This window comes from Oncorhynchus clarkii, chromosome 16, assembly GCF_045791955.1.
Source record: "Oncorhynchus clarkii lewisi isolate Uvic-CL-2024 chromosome 16, UVic_Ocla_1.0, whole genome shotgun sequence".
Taxonomy (NCBI): domain Eukaryota; kingdom Metazoa; phylum Chordata; class Actinopteri; order Salmoniformes; family Salmonidae; genus Oncorhynchus; species Oncorhynchus clarkii.
Genome location: NC_092162.1, coordinates 2286739 through 2304671, shown reverse-complemented (window position 1 = coordinate 2304671; position 17933 = coordinate 2286739). Strand labels below are relative to the sequence as shown.

The 17933-nt window shown below is 47.1% G+C and overlaps 1 protein-coding gene across 2 annotated transcripts in view; it reads right to left on the bottom strand.

The window, feature by feature from the left end:
• Positions 1-1042: 1042 nt before the first annotated feature.
• The window catches only part of LOC139367867 (striatin-like), a 44770-nt gene continuing 27879 nt past the window's right edge, over positions 1043-17933 (bottom strand). For both annotated transcript variants that reach the window (XM_071106210.1, XM_071106211.1), the window contains exons 3-17: positions 15735-15808; positions 15449-15527; positions 13285-13461; positions 12481-12607; positions 12111-12276; positions 11892-12002; positions 9846-9992; positions 9289-9425; positions 5430-5605; positions 5002-5171; positions 4075-4239; positions 3425-3565; positions 3131-3232; positions 2793-2879; positions 1043-2206 (exon numbers count right to left, since the gene is read on the bottom strand). In XM_071106210.1, the coding sequence (XP_070962311.1) occupies positions 2037-2206; positions 2793-2879; positions 3131-3232; positions 3425-3565; positions 4075-4239; positions 5002-5171; positions 5430-5605; positions 9289-9425; positions 9846-9992; positions 11892-12002; positions 12111-12276; positions 12481-12607; positions 13285-13461; positions 15449-15527; positions 15735-15808 (2029 nt within the window). In that variant the 3' untranslated portion in view covers positions 1043-2036. The remainder of the gene's footprint in view (positions 2207-2792; positions 2880-3130; positions 3233-3424; positions 3566-4074; positions 4240-5001; positions 5172-5429; positions 5606-9288; positions 9426-9845; positions 9993-11891; positions 12003-12110; positions 12277-12480; positions 12608-13284; positions 13462-15448; positions 15528-15734; positions 15809-17933) is intronic.

The window sequence follows — 17933 nt, the reverse complement described above, 5'->3', positions numbered from 1 at the left end:
TCTCTCAAAATCACGGACAGAAACAAAATATTTTACAGCAGTTTTAATGAGAACAGACTTTCATATACAAACCAAGTGACCGTTACGGTCTGAGAAAATAGCTCATTTGAACTTGTAAGTTACATGGACATTTTTGATGGATTTGTGGAACAAAAAAAATGGGTTGCTTTTTGTATGAACATAACATATTGTACTGTACTACAGCTCTCGGGGATAGCATCCCAAATGGCACCCTATTCCCTATATAGTGCACTACTTTAGACCAGGAACCTATGGACCCTAAAAGTAGTGCACTATATAGGGAATAGGGTGCCATTTGGGATGCTTCCCTACTCTGAGACGTTTCACACATCAGTGGCCACTGAGCACACTGCAGGCCAAACTCAGTGGCCACTGAGCACACTGCAGGCCAAACGCAGTGGCCACTGAGCACACTGCAGGCCAAACTCAGTGGCCACTGAGCACACTGCAGGCCAAACTCAGTGGCCACTGAGCACACTGCAGGCCAAACTCAGTGGCCACTGAGCACACTGCAGGCCAAACTCAGTGGCCACTGAGCACACTGCAGGCCAAACTCAGTGGCCACTGAGCACACTGCAGGCCAAACTCAGTGGCCACTGAGCACACTGCAGGCCAAACGCAGTGGCCACTGAGCACACTGCAGGCCAAACGCAGTGGCCACTGAGCACACTGCAGGCCAAACGCAGTGGCTGGCATTGTAAAGATGGACCAACATACTTAAAACTCCTATTGTAGAACCAGATGGTTTACTTTGGAAACATGTTGTTGTTGTTGTTGCAGTGTACAGTTTTATAAACAAGGAATTCTTCTAACAAATAGGAAATATTAACTTGATCGTCTGTTTAGCTCTGCCAGTTTGGCTGATTCCCTTCTACCCTGGTCCCAGACCTGTTAGTGCTTTTCTTTTCAACTCTTATATGGTCAATGGCAAGACAGAACAAAACTGATCTGGGGACAAGGCTTATTTCCACCCATGCTTTTTATATATATATATAAAAAAAAAGAACACTCAAACTCACAGTCAGTTTTAAGACTTAATATATGTTTTGTTTATTATACGTATTTGTAATTCTACATCCAATATTTTAGTTAAAATGGACACCATCGTGACAACCTTTCCCTATCAACGCTGTCTGCCCCCCGCAAAAACAGATGCTCTGTTAAAGAACTTTTGTTACAAGACTTTTTTTTAAAGCAAAGGCACATTTTTTAATAAGTATTTTTAAAAGGAAAGCAGAGAGAGAAACTGGCTGGCTGGTGGGTGGGTAGAGACTGGGGAGGCAGAGTCGGCCCGGGGAGGCAGAGTCGGCCCGGGGAGGCAGAGGGGAAAAGCGAGATGCTTCCATCGTAAGACAGCCAGCCAGCATCTCCAACACAACACTGAAAGTGACTTGGAGGAGAAGGAGGGACCAGGGAGCAGACGGCCTGATCTGAAGGGAGAAGTCTGGGCCTAGAGATTGGGGAAATGGGGGGGGCTTGGGTTTCTGGTTAATGGGCATGATGACATGAGGAGGGGGTAGGGCATGGTGCTCCACCTCTCTAGTGAGTCTACACTATAAAACACCTGTCTGTCTGTCTTCAACGCCCTCGCTAGCTGTGAAGGGAAGACAGACCATAAGGTTAGTCTGAAGACAATAGTATCAGTCTGTGTGGGTGTTCATTGGCCCCCGATTCGAGAAAGAGGGTCTTTGTGGCCGGTCATACCCAGGGGCCTGCTTGGATTGCACAAGGATGAGGAAGCCTTGTGCCCAATCGCAGTTCCCCTAACAGACCTCTGAGCCAACCACAGCCCTGGCCCTATCCCTCTGGAGGCGGGCCTAGTCTGGGGCTTAGAAGTGGCTATTGGCTGCATCATCCACCAGTCAAAACAGGGAACCAGTAGTGTGAGAGGTGATATATGAGGGGGAAGTCTGCGTGGAACCTCACACACCCGTTTCTTAAGGTCCCGCCCCTCCTGTGTCTCTATTGGTCCCTGGTGCTGGGAGGCCGTGTCGGTGGGCTGTGATAGGTCCTCGTCATACGAACACCTTGGCAAGAGCGTCTGCCCCGGCGGAGGCGATGTAGGCCTTAGAGGGGTGGAAGGCCACGTCATGGATAGACTCATCATTCTTCTTCCTGTGAGCTGTAAACTCCTGGATACACGTCTTAGTCTCCAGGTTCCACAGACGAATAGAACAGTCATGACCTGAGGGAGGGGAGAGGAAGGTGAACAGTAGTTGGGCGACAAGGCAGTTTACATAAAGTTCTAGGCCCTCTCCTGTTTAATAAAGTATACAGCTCTGGTGTCCCCCAGGGCTCAGCTCTAGGCCCTCTCCTGTTTAATAAAGTATACAGCTCTGGTGTCCCCCAGGGCTCAGCTCTAGGCCCTCTCCTGTTTAATAAAGTATACAGCTCTGGTGTCCCCCAGGGCTCAGCTCTAGGCGCCCTACTGTTTAATAAAATATACAGCTCTGGTGTCCCCCAGGGCTCAGCTCTAGGCCCCCTACTGTTTAATAAAATATACAGCTCTGGTGTCCCCCAGGGCTCAGCTCTAGGCCCCCTACTGTTTAATAAAATATACAGCTCTGGTGTCCCCCAGGGCTAAGCTCTAGGCCCCCTAATGTTTAATAAAATATACAGCTCTGGTGTCCCCCAGGGCTCAGCTCTAGGCCCCCTACTGTTTCATAAGGTCTGTCATATGCTCATAAGGGACTCTCCTACCATTGCACGCAGTAATAAAATATATCTAGCTAGGAATGTTAGAAATCGTTAGAGAGTTGTTCGCTACTTACTGCCAGACATCAGATAGAGCCCGTTGGGGTCGACAGCTAGACTGGTAACAGCATCCAGGTGGGCCACCATTGAGTGGATCAGCTTTCCTGAAGAGTTCAAATTGACAACATGTGTTAATTTGATATATATATATATATATGTTTCTGCTTTCTGTGAATGCATCAGTTTAAGTGTACTCACTCTACTTTTAAAAACAAACTGCTGTGTTAAACCAAACTGGATCAAGAGGAGTAAAAACTGGACGACTGCCAGAGGACTGATGGAGGACCACTGAGATCCTACTTAGTTCTGTGTGAAGGACACGTTTCTATGTAGACCAGTAAAATGGTTGTGTAACCTGTGTTGTTGTCGAAGAACTTGATGTGTCTATCCTCTTCAGCGGTGATGGTGATGGGTAGGGTGGGGTGACTCAGCACCTTGTTGATCTGACAGCGGGTACCTGGAGAGAGGAGAGATTGCTTCCTTGTTGAACAGGCCAATCTGACCATCCCTCCCACCCCTCTTCCTGCTCCCCTCCTCCTCCCTCCAGACCTACCAGTCTCTGCAGCAGACTCCAGGTTAAACAGGCCAATCTGACCATTCCTCCCACCCACCCATCTTCCTGCTCCCCTCCTCCTCCCTCCAGACCTACCCGTATCTGCAGCAGACTGCAGGCTGAGCACTAGTTGCTGTGTCTCCATGTTGAACAGGCCAATCCGACCGCTGGTGAACGATGTCACCATGTGGGCGGGGTCACTGCAGAGCAGGTCCACTGAGGACGGCACGCCAAATTCTGAAGCAGGAAGCAAGACAAACGCACGCCATTCTCTGGGTTAAAACACCAGTAGTTCCGGTCAACACATCCTTTTACTCATCACATGAGTAAACGGATCTTACTATTCTGTTAAAAAGGTCACTCAACCATATCAGTTGATTTCACCACAGAATTTTTATATCATGAACATACAAACACAATTCATGAAGTGCAAGGCCATGTTAACCTCTTGAAACTAAGGGGCACTATTTTCACTTTTGGGAAAAATAACGTTCCCAAAGTAAAAAGGGCTATTTTTCAGGACCAGATGCTAGAATATGCATATAATTGACAGCTTAGGATAGAAAACACGCTAACACGCTCTTAATTAGAAACCTCTGTTGATGACAATTCTCCCGGATCCGGGATGGGTAGTTCCAAGAGGTATGAATTCCAAAATACAGAAAATGAACAGGGGGAAGGGGAAAAAATGACAGTGTGCCAGTGCTGGGTTGGTGTTGGAGGCGTCCCAGAGCCTGTCTGTGTACCTTTATTTTGGAAGGTGACCAGGGCAGGCTTGGTATCGGAGGCGTCCCACAGTTTGACGGTGCCGTCTCCAGAGCAAGACAAGAGTCTCCGATGAACACCACTGTACACCAGACCCCACACCGAGTCAGTATGACCACACAGCGCCCCACGCAGGACAGACGGCTCTATTACACATGTTGAGAGAGAGACAAAGTGTTAGCAGTTGATGTTACTCTTCAATAACACAGACCCCCAATAGCAAATCAGGGGGTTAAAAATAGGTTTATTCAAAGAGAATGAATCAAAGATGCTATGCTGAGAAGTAGATGATTATTCTTCCCTGTCCTCAGTGTTTCTCCACAGAACAAGATTGGCCTGTTCAACAAGGAAGCAATCTCTCCTCTCTCCAGGTACCCGCTGTCAGATCAACATGATGTAATTTATAACCCCCAACCCTAGCCTGTGGCTGACCAATAAGAATACCTTGCAGTAAAATTGGACCAATGGCCAAATAACAAGTATCCTGTTTCAGGCTCAATGTATAGACCATTCGAACCAACGAAAACTTGCTACACGTAGCTATGAGTCCAGGACTGAATCCCCTACACAGATTTTTACAAAAGAGAAAGAGAGAGAGAAAGAGAGAAAGAGAAAGAGAAAGAGAGAGAGAGGAGAGAGAGACAGGGGAGCCCAGAGAGAGAGAGAGAGAGAGAGAGAGAGAGAGAGAGAGAGAGAGACAGGGGAGCCCAGAGAGAGAGAGAGAGACAGGGGAGCCCAGAGAGAGAGAGAGAGACAGGGGAGCCCAGAGAGAGAGAGAGAGAGAGAGAGACAGGGGAGCCCGAGAGAGAGAGAGACAGGGGAGCCCGAGAGAGAGAGAGAGAGAGAGAGAGAGAGACAGGGGAGCCCGAGAGAGAGAGAGATACATGCAGCCAGCCCTCTGTTCCTACCGTATGAATCGTATGGGTCTAGGTTAGGGTTCGGTGTGTTCCAGCTCTGAATGGTGCCGTCCAGCCCTCCACTGAAACACTGCTCTCCTGTACTGCTCATCACAACACACAGCACTGGACCCTGGTGGGCCCTGAACGTGTACATGGGTTCCACATCTACAGAGGCATTCCTGGAGATAAAGACCGAGACAAATGGTGACCTGTAAACTTTGTAGACAATCTGGACTGTATGAAAAGGTCAAATACATTTTTTAGCAAGACATTGCTCTCATCAGGTTTAGAGTCCATTTCAATTTGATTTATTCAATTCAGGAAGTAAATTGAAATTCCAATTCTCCCCAATTGGACTCCATACCTGGTGAAAGGAAGGTCTCTAGTCTAAGTCTCTACTTTAGTGAAGTAGACACTGAGTTATAGGTCAGTCTTACTTCTTGGCGGGGGCAGTCTTCTGCAGGTTCCACATCTTCAGCGTGTGGTCCTCTGAGGCGGTGACCAGAACCGGTTCTATGGGGTGGAACGCCAGACCTCGGACCCCGTCAAAGTGGCTGCGCAGGGTCAACTTGGGGTTCCACGTCCTCCTCAGGGCATCCTTGTTGTTGGACATCTGAGGAGGGGGAAACGCCGTGGATTATGGGTAGATAAATTGTGGAAGTAGACAGTAATCATTTTCATCTCTTGTTAACACATTTAGTGTGCAGTATTCCCAAGTGCTTGATGTAGTTGAGGAAGGTATTGAGTGGACAGACATCAGTAATGTCAATATTCAGACATCACTAATGTCAATACTCAGGACATCACTAATGTCAATACTCAGGACATCACTAATGTCAATACTCAGGACATCACTAATGTCAATACTCAAGACATCACTAATGTCAATACTCAGGACATCACTAATGTCAATATTCAGACATCGGTAATGTCAATACTCAGACATCGGTAATGTCAATATTCAGGACATCGGTAATGTCAATATTCAGGACATCGGTAATGTCAATATTCAGGACATCGGTAATGTCAATATTCAGGACATCGGTAATGTCAATATTCAGGACATCGGTAATGTCAATATTCAGGACATCGGTAATGTCAATATTCAGGACATCAGTAATGTCAATATTCAGACATCACTAATGTCAATACTCAGGACATCACTAATGTCAATACTCAGGACATCACTAATGTCAATACTCAAGACATCACTAATGTCAATACTCAGGACATCACTAATGTCAATACTCAGGACATCACTAATGTCAATATTCAGACATCGGTAATGTCAATACTCAGACATCGGTAATGTCAATATTCAGGACATCGGTAATGTCAATATTCAGGACATCGGTAATGTCAATATTCAGGACATCGGTAATGTCAATATTCAGGACATCGGTAATGTCAATATTCAGGACATCGGTAATGTCAATATTCAGGACATCGGTAATGTCAATATTCAGGACATCAGTAATGTCAATATTCAGACATCAGTAATGTCAATAGTCAGCGGAAGCAGAGACGGCTGGAGTCCGGGCCTTCCTTTCACACCGCCTGATATACAGGGCCTGGACGGCAGGAGGCTCGTCCCCAGTGACGCACTCGCCACCCAATCGAGGGCAGTGCAGCTGCTGTACCAAGCAGTGATGCAGCCAATCAAGATGGGTTTGATGCTTTGGAACTGAGGATTTTTTTCAACCATCTGGAGGGGGAAGAGGTGCAGTAGCGCCTTCTTCACGACTGAGTGGACCATTTTAAGTCCTGAATGATGTGGACACCGAGGAACTTGAAGCTCTCGACCCACTCCGCTACTATGGGGGCGTGCTCGCCCTTCCGTTTGCTGTAGTCCACGATCAGCTCCTTGGTCTGACTGACGTTGAAGGAGAGGTTGTTGTTCTGGCACCACACTGCCAGGACATCGACCTCCTCCCTGTAGGCAGTCTCATCGTCGCCAGTGATCAGGGCTACCACCGCCGTTTTATCAGCAAACTTGATGAGGTTGTTGGAGTTGTGAGTGGCCACGCAATCGTGGGTGAACGGGGAGGACAGGATGGGAATTAGCACACACCCATGTTGAGGGTCAGTGTGGCGGGGATGTTTTGTTGCCTACCCTCACCACCTGGGGGTGGCCCGTCAGGAAGTCCAGGGTCCTTAGCGTAGTGATGAGCTTTGAGGGAACAAATGGTGTTGAACGCTGAGCTGTAGTCAATGAACAGCATTCTCACGTAGATTTCCCTCTTATTTAGGTGGGTAAGGGCAGTATGCAAACTGGAATGGTCTAGGGTGTCTGGGATGATGGAGTTGGTGTGCCATTACCAGCCTTTCAAAGGACAATACATTAACAAAATAAATATTGTTTTTAAAATCCTGATCAAGCTAAACACGATACCCCAAAATGACAAAGCAAAAAACAGCTTTAGAAATGTTAAATGTATTAAAAAACATTCAATTTAATATTACATTTACATAATTACTTCGCTCAGTACTTTGTTGAAACACCTTTGGCAGTGATTACACCCTATGACGCTACAAGCTTGGCACACCTGTATTTGGGGAGTTTCTCCCATTCTTCTCTGCAGATCCTCTCAAGCTCTGTCAGGTTGGATGGGGAGCATCACTGTACAGCTATTTTCAGATCTCTTCAGAGATCAGAGTTCAGGTTCAAGTCTGGGCTCTGGCTGGGCCTCTCAAGGACATTCAGAGATTTGTCCCGAAGCCACTCCTGTGTTGTCTTGACTGTGTGCTTAGGGTCCGTTGTCCTGTTGGAAGGTGAACCGTCACCCCGGTCTGAGGTTCTGAGCGCTCTGGAGCAAGTTTTCTTCAAGGATCTCTGTACTTTGCTCCGTTCATCTTTCCCTCAATCCTGACTAGTCTCCCAGTCCCTACTGCTGAAAAACATCCCCACAGCTTGATGCTGCCACCACCATGCTTCACCATAGGGATTGTGCCAGGTTTCCTCCAGACGTGATGCTTGGTATTCAGGCCAAAGAGTTCAATCTTGGTTTCATCAGACCAGAGAATCTTGTTTCTCATGGTCTGAGGGTCCTTTAGGTGCCTTTTAGCAAACTCCAAGCGGGCTGTCATGTGTCTTTTACTGATGAGTGGCTTCCTTCTGGCCACTCTACCGTAAAGGCCTGATTGGTGAAGTGCTGCAGAGATGGCTGTCCTTCTGGAAGGTTCTCCCATCTCAACAGAGGAACTCTGGAGCTCTGTCAGGTAAGGTTCTTGGTTACCTCCCCGAGGCCTTTCTCCCCGATTGCTCAGTTTGTCCGGGTGGCCAGCTCTAGGAAGAGTCTTGGTGGTTCCAAACTTCTTCCATTTAAGAATGATGGAGGCCACTGTGTTCTTGGGGACCTTCAATGCTGCAGACATTTTCTTGGTACCCTTCTCCAGATCTGTGCCTCGACACAATCCTGTCTCGGAGCTCTATGGACAATTCCTTCAACCTCATGACTAGGTTTTTACTCTGACATGCACTGCCAACTGTAGGACATTTGTATAGACAGATGTGTGCCTTTCCAAATCATGTCTAAATCAATAGAATTTAACACAGGTGGACTCCAAATAAAGTTGTAGAAACATCTCAAGGATGACTAATGATCAATGGAAACAGGATGCACCGGAGCTCAATGTCGAGTCTCATAGGCAAAAGGTCTGAATACTTAAGTAAATAAGGTATCCGTTTTTATTTTATAAATTTGCAAACATTTCTAAAAACCTGTTTTCACTGTGTCATTATCAGGTATTGTGTGTAGATTGATGAGAAAAATGTACCGACTCCATTTTAGAATAAGGCTGTAACGTAACAAAATGAAGGGGTCTGAATACTTTAGGTTGCGAGATTGAATCCCCGAGCTGAGGTAGGTAAAAATCTGTCGTTCCGCCCCCTGAACAGACAGTTAACCCACTGTTCCTAGGCCGTCATTGAAACGAACCGCATTTTGTCCCCAATCAAACATTTGGTGACAGCGAGAAGGACATAAGAAAGTAGTCAAGACAACTAGCTTGATATTTAAGCCTCCATACAATCCACTAGTTCCAATATATGACTAAAATTCATCACGTCTGTAAGTGCATGAGGGGGATAGTGTGTAATGTGATGTCCTTCACGGTCCATTGAAGCACTTTAAAAACCATACTATGATCTCCCGCCATAGTAACCATGTACCTTCAGATGTGAGTGCCACAGGACGGTAGCCGTTGTGGCGGTTAGCCTTAAGAGTTCTTGGGAACAGGAATGAAAGTTGCGATTGTATTTTAGTACAAAGGGCTACTCAAGAGGTGTTTACTCACGTCGTACGCCAAGCTATCAGCCTCGTTGGCGATGGTAAGACCAGCCAGCTCCCCAAGTCGCAGTTCAGCCTCCATGTTCTCATCAGGACCCATTATGAAGGACTTTCCTGAGGAAGGAGGGAAGGTCAGCACCTCCACTGGAAGAGAAAAACACAGTTACTACCTGGAAGGAAGCCATGACACACTGACAATATTACGGACATAACACAGGGCAAATGCCAACTTCTGAAAACAATCCCAAAAACTGTTTCCTGGGGGGTTTTTTCTCTCAGAAATCCCAGCTAGAGAATTCCCTGAATCAGAGAGGAATAAGCAGGAAGGAAATCCTTCAACTGAGAAGAAACTGGAAAAACAGCAAACTTTAGGAACCTTTTCTTAATTTTGAAACCCGAGTGATTAGACCGGACACAGAGAGAGAGACACCGGACACAGAGAGAGAGACACCGGACACAGAGAGAGAGACACCGGACACAGAGAGAGAGACACCGGACACAGAGAGAGAGACACCGGGGACAGAGAGAGAGACACCGGGGACAGAGAGACAAACAGGTCTGTACCTTCGTCCGAACGGTTGTCCTGGTGCTGCTCGTTGAGCCTGGGTGCGATGGAGCGGGCCTGGGGGGAAGAGGAGGGTTCTCTGGGACTCATGTCCTCTTGGTCCCTCAGGTTGGCCAGCATGTCCTGGAGCTTAGACCGGTTAGGTCCTTGGGAGAGAAAACAGGTAGGAGGAAAATGTTTTAACAGAGAGAGACCAGTAGTGTATACTGATAGGGAGAAGAGAGAGCAGAGGACATTACTACAGTATAGAGGAAAACAGAGCCTGACAGCAGTTGAGTGTCTATATTTGTTCAAACTGAAAGGGGAGGAAAAGATGTCCATGATGTCGAGGGGTTGTTGGGGGGCATCCTGACAAACACCCCCACAAGGATGAAGACAACAAAAATACAACAATGAGAGGACAGACAGCAGGAAGGAGCAGGCCGCGACAGCAGGAAGGAGCAGGCCGCAACCGCAGGAGGAGGAGGCCACGACAGCAGGAGGAGCCTGTCGCTTAGGACTCAGAATGTACAGCCTGTCGCTAAGGACTCAGAATGTACAGCCTGTCGCTAAGGACTCAGAATGTACAGCCTGTCGCTAAGGACTCAGAATGTACAGCCTGTCGCTAAGGACTCAGAATGTCAGCATCTAATGTTACCATGAAGGTTGAGTGGATTCCATGTGCTGTATCGGACACTACTTCAAGATGATGCTGAGTCAATATGATTGAGTTAGTTTTTGATCCCTGGCAGACTAGGTCATGTAGAGGTTATGTAAGATACACATTACTTTAACACAAATCATTATCTATATTGGGTTAACAACGAAACAAACAAGGACAAGGAAATAAAGGAACGACTAAAACACATTCAGGGGTTGGACTAAAACACATTCAGGGGTTGGACTAAAACACATTCAGGGGTTGGACTAAAACACATTCAGGGGTTGGACTAAAACACATTCAGGGGTTGGACTAAAACACATTCAGGGGTTGGACTAAAACACATTCAGGGGTTGGACTAAAACACATTCAGGGGTTGGACTAAAACACATTCAGAGACAGACAGACAAGAGTTGAAGATGGCGGGTAGGATGAATAATAACAGACAAGCTAAAATAAGTGAGGAGAAAGATGAAGTTTATTCTTTATTTGAATCTTTGAGGAGGACAGGGAGGAGGAGACAAGGAGGAGAGGGAGATGAGGAGGACAGGGAGGAGGAGACAAGGAGGAGAGGGAGATGAGGAGGACAGGGAGGAGGAGACAAGGAGGAGAGGGAGAGGAGGACAGGGAGGAGGAGACAAGGAGGAGAGGGAGAGGAGGACAGGGAGGAGGAGGAGACAAGGAGGAGAGGGAGATGAGATGAGGACAGGGAGGAGGAGACAAGGAGGAGAGGGAGATGAGATGAGGACAGGGAGGAGATGAGGACAGGGAGGAGACGAGGAGGAGAGGAGGACAAGAAGGAAAAGGAGGACAAGGAGGAGAGGAGAGGAGGAGAGGTTCAGGGAAGAGATGACAGGTAGGATGAGACAAGGAAGAGAGGAGACGAGGAGGAGAGGAGATGAGGACAGGGAGGAGACGAGGAGGAGAGGAGATGAGGACAGGGAGGAGACGAGGAGGAGAGGAGATGAGGACAAGGAGGAGACGAGGAGGAGAGGAGATGAGGACAGGGAGGAGACGAGGAGGAGAGGAGATGAGGACAAGGAGGAGACGAGGAGGAGAGGAGATGAGGACAGGGAGGAGACGAGGAGGAGAGGAGATGAGGACAGGGAGGAGACGAGGAGGAGAGGAGATGAGGACAGGGAGGAGACGAGGAGGAGAGGACAGGGAGGAGACAGGGAGGAGAGGACAGGGAGGAGACGAGGAGGAGAGGAGATGAGGACAGGGAGGAGACGAGGAGAGGAGGACACGGAGACGAGGAGAAGACGAGATGAGGACAGGGAGGAGACGAGGAGGAGAGGAGATGAGGACAGGGAAGAGACGAGGAGGAGATGAGGACAGGGAAGAGACGAGGAGGAGATGAGGAGGACAGAGAGGAGAAATTCAGGGAAGAGGATAGATAACTTACTCTTTCCCCCCTTCTTCCCCTTGCGCTCCTTCCTGTACTCCTCCTTGAGTTTGGTTATCAAACCCTGGTCCACGTCCCAGGCCTCTGACATGGCAGACTGCTCCTCCTTCTCTACAGAGGGACAAAACCAGACCTGTTCAGGATCGGACTATATATATATATATATCCCAGTCCGTCCGTCCCCCCCCCCAGTCCGTCCGCCCCCCCCCCCCCTCTCACCCCAGTCCGTCCCGTCCGCAGCGCTGCGGGACTCAGGCGATGTGTCCATGTTGTCAGGGCTGGACAGGAAGTCGAAGCCTTTCAGTGCGTCCTCTGCGTCCGGGTCCTCACTAGTGTCCATGTTGAGGGCCGGTGATGATGACGATGGTGGCTTCTTCCTCACCATCTAGGGGACAGTTATTTTAATTGACTGATCTGGTATCATCAACTTCAGAAGGAAAAGGCTTTAGCTAAATATGTATAGCGTGTGTGTGTGTGTGTGTGTATAGCGTGTGTGTGTGTATAGCGTGTGTGTGTGTGTGTATAGCGTGTGTGTATAGCGTGTGTGTGTGTATAGCGTGTGTGTGTGTGTATAGCGCGTGAGCCTTACGGTCCCCGTAGGTCCTGTCTGTTCCATGACAGTCCGATCCAACCCTGCACCATCTTCATCATCGTCTTCATCACAGTAGAACCTGAAGGTGTCCGGCACAACACTGGACTCAGACACCTCAGTCTTCCTACACACACACACACACACACACACACAGAGGGATTGGACATCATGCCTGTTCCACTACACTGCAGTAGCATATGTGGGACAATATTAGCAGCATTATGGAAGAGTCTGTTCAGGCCATTTGTTAACGGACTCAGGAGAAACATTTACATCTATTTCCTGTGTTCTGAATGTCAACAGGCCGGAGCTAGCCTGATAACCGCGAGCAGGCCGGAGCTAGCCTGATAACCGCGAGCAGGCCGGAGCTAGCCTGCTAACCGCGAGCAGGCCGGAGCTAGCCTGATAACCGCGAGCAGGCCGGAGCTAGCCTGATAACCGCGAGCAGGCCAGAGCTAGCCTGATAACGGAGAGCAGGCCGGAGCTAGCCTGCTAAACGCGAGAAGGCCGGAGCTAGCCTGCTAACCGCGAGCAGGCCCGAGCTAGCCTGCTAACCGCGAGCAGGCCGGAGCTAGCCTGATAACCGCTTTGCCTGAGCTAGCCTGCTAACCGCGAGCAGGCCCGAGCTAGCCTGCTAACCGCGAGCAGGCCGGAGCTAGCCTGATAACCGCTTTGCCGGAGCTAGCCTGATCCACCATCCTGATCGGTTTCACTAGGTCATAGAAATAGAATTACTAGAAAGGACATTCACATTAATGTTCTGAGGTGTTTATATCACAGTGTGGAGGGCTGTATACCCACCTTCCTCCAATGTCGGTGCCTTTAGGTACGGTGTCTGTCCCGTTGACCAGAGGGCTCTCTGGCCCGGTCCTCTCCCCGGGTCGACCCCCACCGGCTCCAGCCATGGCCAGCAGGGTTTGCACCCTCTGAGCCTTCACATCCAGGATGGTGTCGGTGTAACCCACCTCCTGAAGATACCTGGACACAGGGGGGGGGGGGGCTGTCAGGAGAATTGCTGCGGAACAAATCAACGACAAGACAAGCCTATCGCTTCGCACAACAAATTGCTGAGTCTACCATTTAAAAAATAAATAAAAAAATCACAGGAGTGATGTTACATCAGGGCAATATGTAAACTGATCAAAAAGGGAGGAGCTCAGATACGACCTACGGTCTGTCATGGTGCAGTATGGGTAGTAATAACGATCAGTACTGTCAAAGGGATCCTCGTCATAATGGTGTTTTAAATTTTTATTTTATTTTACCAGGTAAGTTGACTGAGAACACGTTTTAATTTACAGCAACGACCTGGGGAATAGTTACAGGGGAGAAGAGGGGGATGAATGAGCCAATTGTAAACTGGGGATTATTAGGTGACTGTGATGGTTTGAGGGACAGATTGGGAATTTAGCCAGGACACCGGGGTTAACACCCCTACTCTTACGATAAGTGCCATGGGATCTTTAGTGACCACAGAGAATCAGGACACCTGTTTAACGTCCCATCCGAAAGACAGCACCCTACACAGGGCAGTGTCCCCAATCAATGCCCTGGGGCATTGGGATATTCTTTAGACCAGAGGAAAGAGTGAATCCTACTGGCCCTCCAACACCACTTCCAGCAGCATCCGATCTCCCATCCAGGGACCAACCAGGACAGACCCTGCTTAGGTTAGAGGAAAACCCGCAGTGGGATGCAGGGTGGTATGTTGCTGGTGGTGGTGTATGGGTAGTAGCAGTAATGACCAGTACTCTCCAGGAGAGGGAGCTGTTGCCCATGTTGTCACTGTTCACAGAGCAGTTTGGAAGAGCAAGTCCAGCCTGTCTGAGGAGCTGACGACCTTGTTTCCAGGGTTAGTGGTAGTGGTATGGTATAGTAACTCACTGTCTGAGGAGCTGATGACCTTGTTTCCAGGGTTAGTGGTAGTGGTATGGTATAGTAACTCACTGTCTGAGGAGCTGATGACCTTGTTTCCAGGGTTAGTGGTAGTGGTATAGTAACTCACTGTCTGAGGAGCTGATGACCTTGTTTCCAGGGTTAGTGGTATGGTATAGTAACTCACTGTCTGAGGAGCTGATGACCTTGTTTCCAGGGTTAGTGGTAGTGGTATGGTATAGTAACTCACTGTCTGAGGAGCTGATGACCTTGTTTCCAGGGTTAGTGGTAGTGGTATGGTATAGTAACTCACTGTCTGAGGAGCTGATGACCTTGTTTCCAGGGTTAGTGGTATGGTATAGTAACTCACTGTCTGAGGAGCTGATGACCTTGTTTCCAGGGTTAGTGGTAGTGGTATGGTATAGTAACTCACTGTCTGAGGAGCTGATGACCTTGTTTCCAGGGTTAGTGGTAGTGGTATGGTATAGTAACTCACTGTCTGAGGAGCTGATGACCTTGTTTCCAGGGTTAGTGGTAGTGGTATGGTATAGTAACTCACTGTCTGAGGAGCTGATGACCTTGTTTCCAGGGTTAGTGGTATAGTATAGTAACTCACTGTCTGAGGAGCTGATGACCTTGTTTCCAGGGTTAGTGGTAGTGGTATAGTATAGTAACTCACTGTCTGAGGAGCTGATGACCTTGTTTCCAGGGTTAGTGGTAGTGGTATGGTATAGTAACTCACTGTCTGAGGAGCTGACGGCCTTGTTTCCAGGGTTAGTGGTATGGTATAGTAACTCACTGTCTGAGGAGCTGATGACCTTGTTTCCAGGGTTAGTGGTATAGTATAGTAACTCACTGTCTGAGGAGCTGATGACCTTGTTTCCAGGGTTAGTGGTAGTGGTATGGTATAGTAACTCACTGTCTGAGGAGCTGACGGCCTTGTTTCCAGGGTTAGTGGTATGGTATAGTAACTCACTGTCTGAGGAGCTGATGACCTTGTTTCCAGGGTTAGTGGTATAGTATAGTAACTCACTGTCTGAGGAGCTGATGACCTTGTTTCCAGGGTTAGTGGTAGGGTATAGTAACTCACTGTCTGAGGAGCTGACGACCTTGTTTCCAGGACAGCTGGTTGTTCAGAGAGCCAGGGGCCTCATTCTCATTCACCTCATCTGGGGAGAAAAGGTATTTTGTCTGTAAATAAAATTGGACTGTCAGTCAGTCAATTTGTGGTGTGTGTGTGTGTGTGTGTGTGTGTGTGTGTGTGTGTGTGTGTGTGTGTGTGTGTGTGTGTGTGTGTGTGTGTGTGTGTGTGTGTGTGTGTGTGTGTGTGTGCGTGCGTGCGCGTGCGCGTGCGTGTGTGTGCGTGCCAGTCTTACCAGAGTCATAGCTGGGAGGTTTCATGTCTCCTTGGTTCAACTCTGTTCCATATTTTAACTTGTGGTACTTGGCCCTGGAAGAGAAAGCAGAGACAACAGGGTTAAAAAGACAACGAACTATGATCCATTACTGAGAAAAATCCACCGTCTCAAATCAATAACCAGGTGTTCATCCAACCTTTTAACGTGAATAATGTCAGATATTAGGTCACGACAGGCCTGATGGAAACCATTTTTGAAATATCCAATAAATGTCGTTCCACTTCATGATTGTGTCCCACTTGTTGTTGATTCTTCACAAAAAAATACAGTTTTATATCTTTATGTTTGAAGCCTGAAATGTGGCAAAAGGTCGCAAAGTTCAAGGGGGCCAAATACTTTCGCAATGCACTGTATCTGGGGTCTTATTCAGGTGACATGATGATCTAGATGCTCCTTTATAATAAATATCTGGGGTCTTATTCAGGTGACATGATGATCTAGATGCTCCTTTATAATAAATATCTGGGGTCTTATTCAGGTGACATGATGATCTAGATGCTCCTTTATAATAAATATCTGGGGTCTTATTCAGGTGACATGATGATCTAGATGCTCCTTTATAATAAATATCTGGGGTCTTATTCAGGTGACATGATGATCTAGATGCTCCTTTATAATAAATATCTGGGGTCTTATTCAGGTGACATGATGATCTAGATGCTCCTTTATAATAAATATCTGGGGTCTTATTCTGGGGACATGATGATCTAGATGCTCCTTTATAATAAATATCTGGGGTCTTATTCAGGTGACATGATGATCCTGATGCTCCTTTATAATAAATATCTGGGGTCTTATTCAGGTGACATGATGATCCTGATGCTCCTTTATAATAAATATCTGGGGTCTTATTCAGGTGACATGATGATCTAGATGCTCCTTTATAATAAATATCTGGGGTCTTATTCTGGGGACATGATGATCTAGATGCTCCTTTATAATAAATATCTGGGGTCTTATTCTGGGGACATGATGATCTAGATGCTCCTTTATAATAAATATCTGGGGTCTTATTCAGGTGACATGATGATCCTGATGCTCCTTTATAATAAATATCTGGGGTCTTATTCAGGTGACATGATGATCTAGATGCTCCTTTATAATAAATATCTGGGGTCTTATTCAGGTGACATGATGATCCTGATGCTCCTTTATAATAAATATCTGGGGTCTTATTCAGGTGACATGATGATCCTGATGCTCCTTTATAATAAATATCTGGGGTCTTATTCAGGTGACATGATGATCTAGATGCTCCTTTATAATAAATATCTGGGGTCTTATTCTGGGGACATGATGATCTAGATGCTCCTTTATAATAAATATCTGGGGTCTTATTCTGGGGACATGATGATCTAGATGCTCCTTTATAATAAATATCTGGGGTCTTATTCAGGTGACATGATGATCCTGATGCTCCTTTATAATAAATATCTGGGGTCTTATTCAGGTGACATGATGATCCTGATGCTCCTTTATAATAAATATCTGGGGTCTTATTCAGGTGACATGATGATCGATGCTCGACTGCTGTTGGACAAATACAAATGTTCTCTCTTTTGTCCATAATAATGTCATCATGTGGACTAGCCTGACCACACTGTATCAGCGCTGTTGGCTAGAGGGCACGGGCCATCAGAGTGGGGACAAAACCCATCAGATTCAAATGTGATGGATACCCTTCAAAAATGTTTTGTTTTTTAAGTGTATTTTTTATTACATGGGAATTTAACCCGAAAAATGTTTTTTTTTATGTGCACTATGTCATTATTAATCAGACTTATCTTCAACAAGTCAATTGATGGAAACCTATATATCTCTGCTGGGAAACCATTACCTTAATGACGGATTTTAGAATATTCTAATGTAAATCTTTATCCAATCGGATGGGAAACCTAGTTAGGTTGGGACCAAGGTGTTCCTGTTAAAATTGGTAACATCCTGTTTCCCCGAGGGCTCTTCCTGATAGGAATGACCCGTTGCCAAGCAACCAGGGAAACCCACAAGACGAGTAACCTGATTCTGAAGCACATGACGTCGCTGCTAACTCTCTCCGAGAGAGGCTGAGATGATAGCGTTACTGAAATTAACAGAGAAATACATGTCCTCTGTTAATGATGATGATGATGATGATGATGATGCTTCGGACAGGAACAG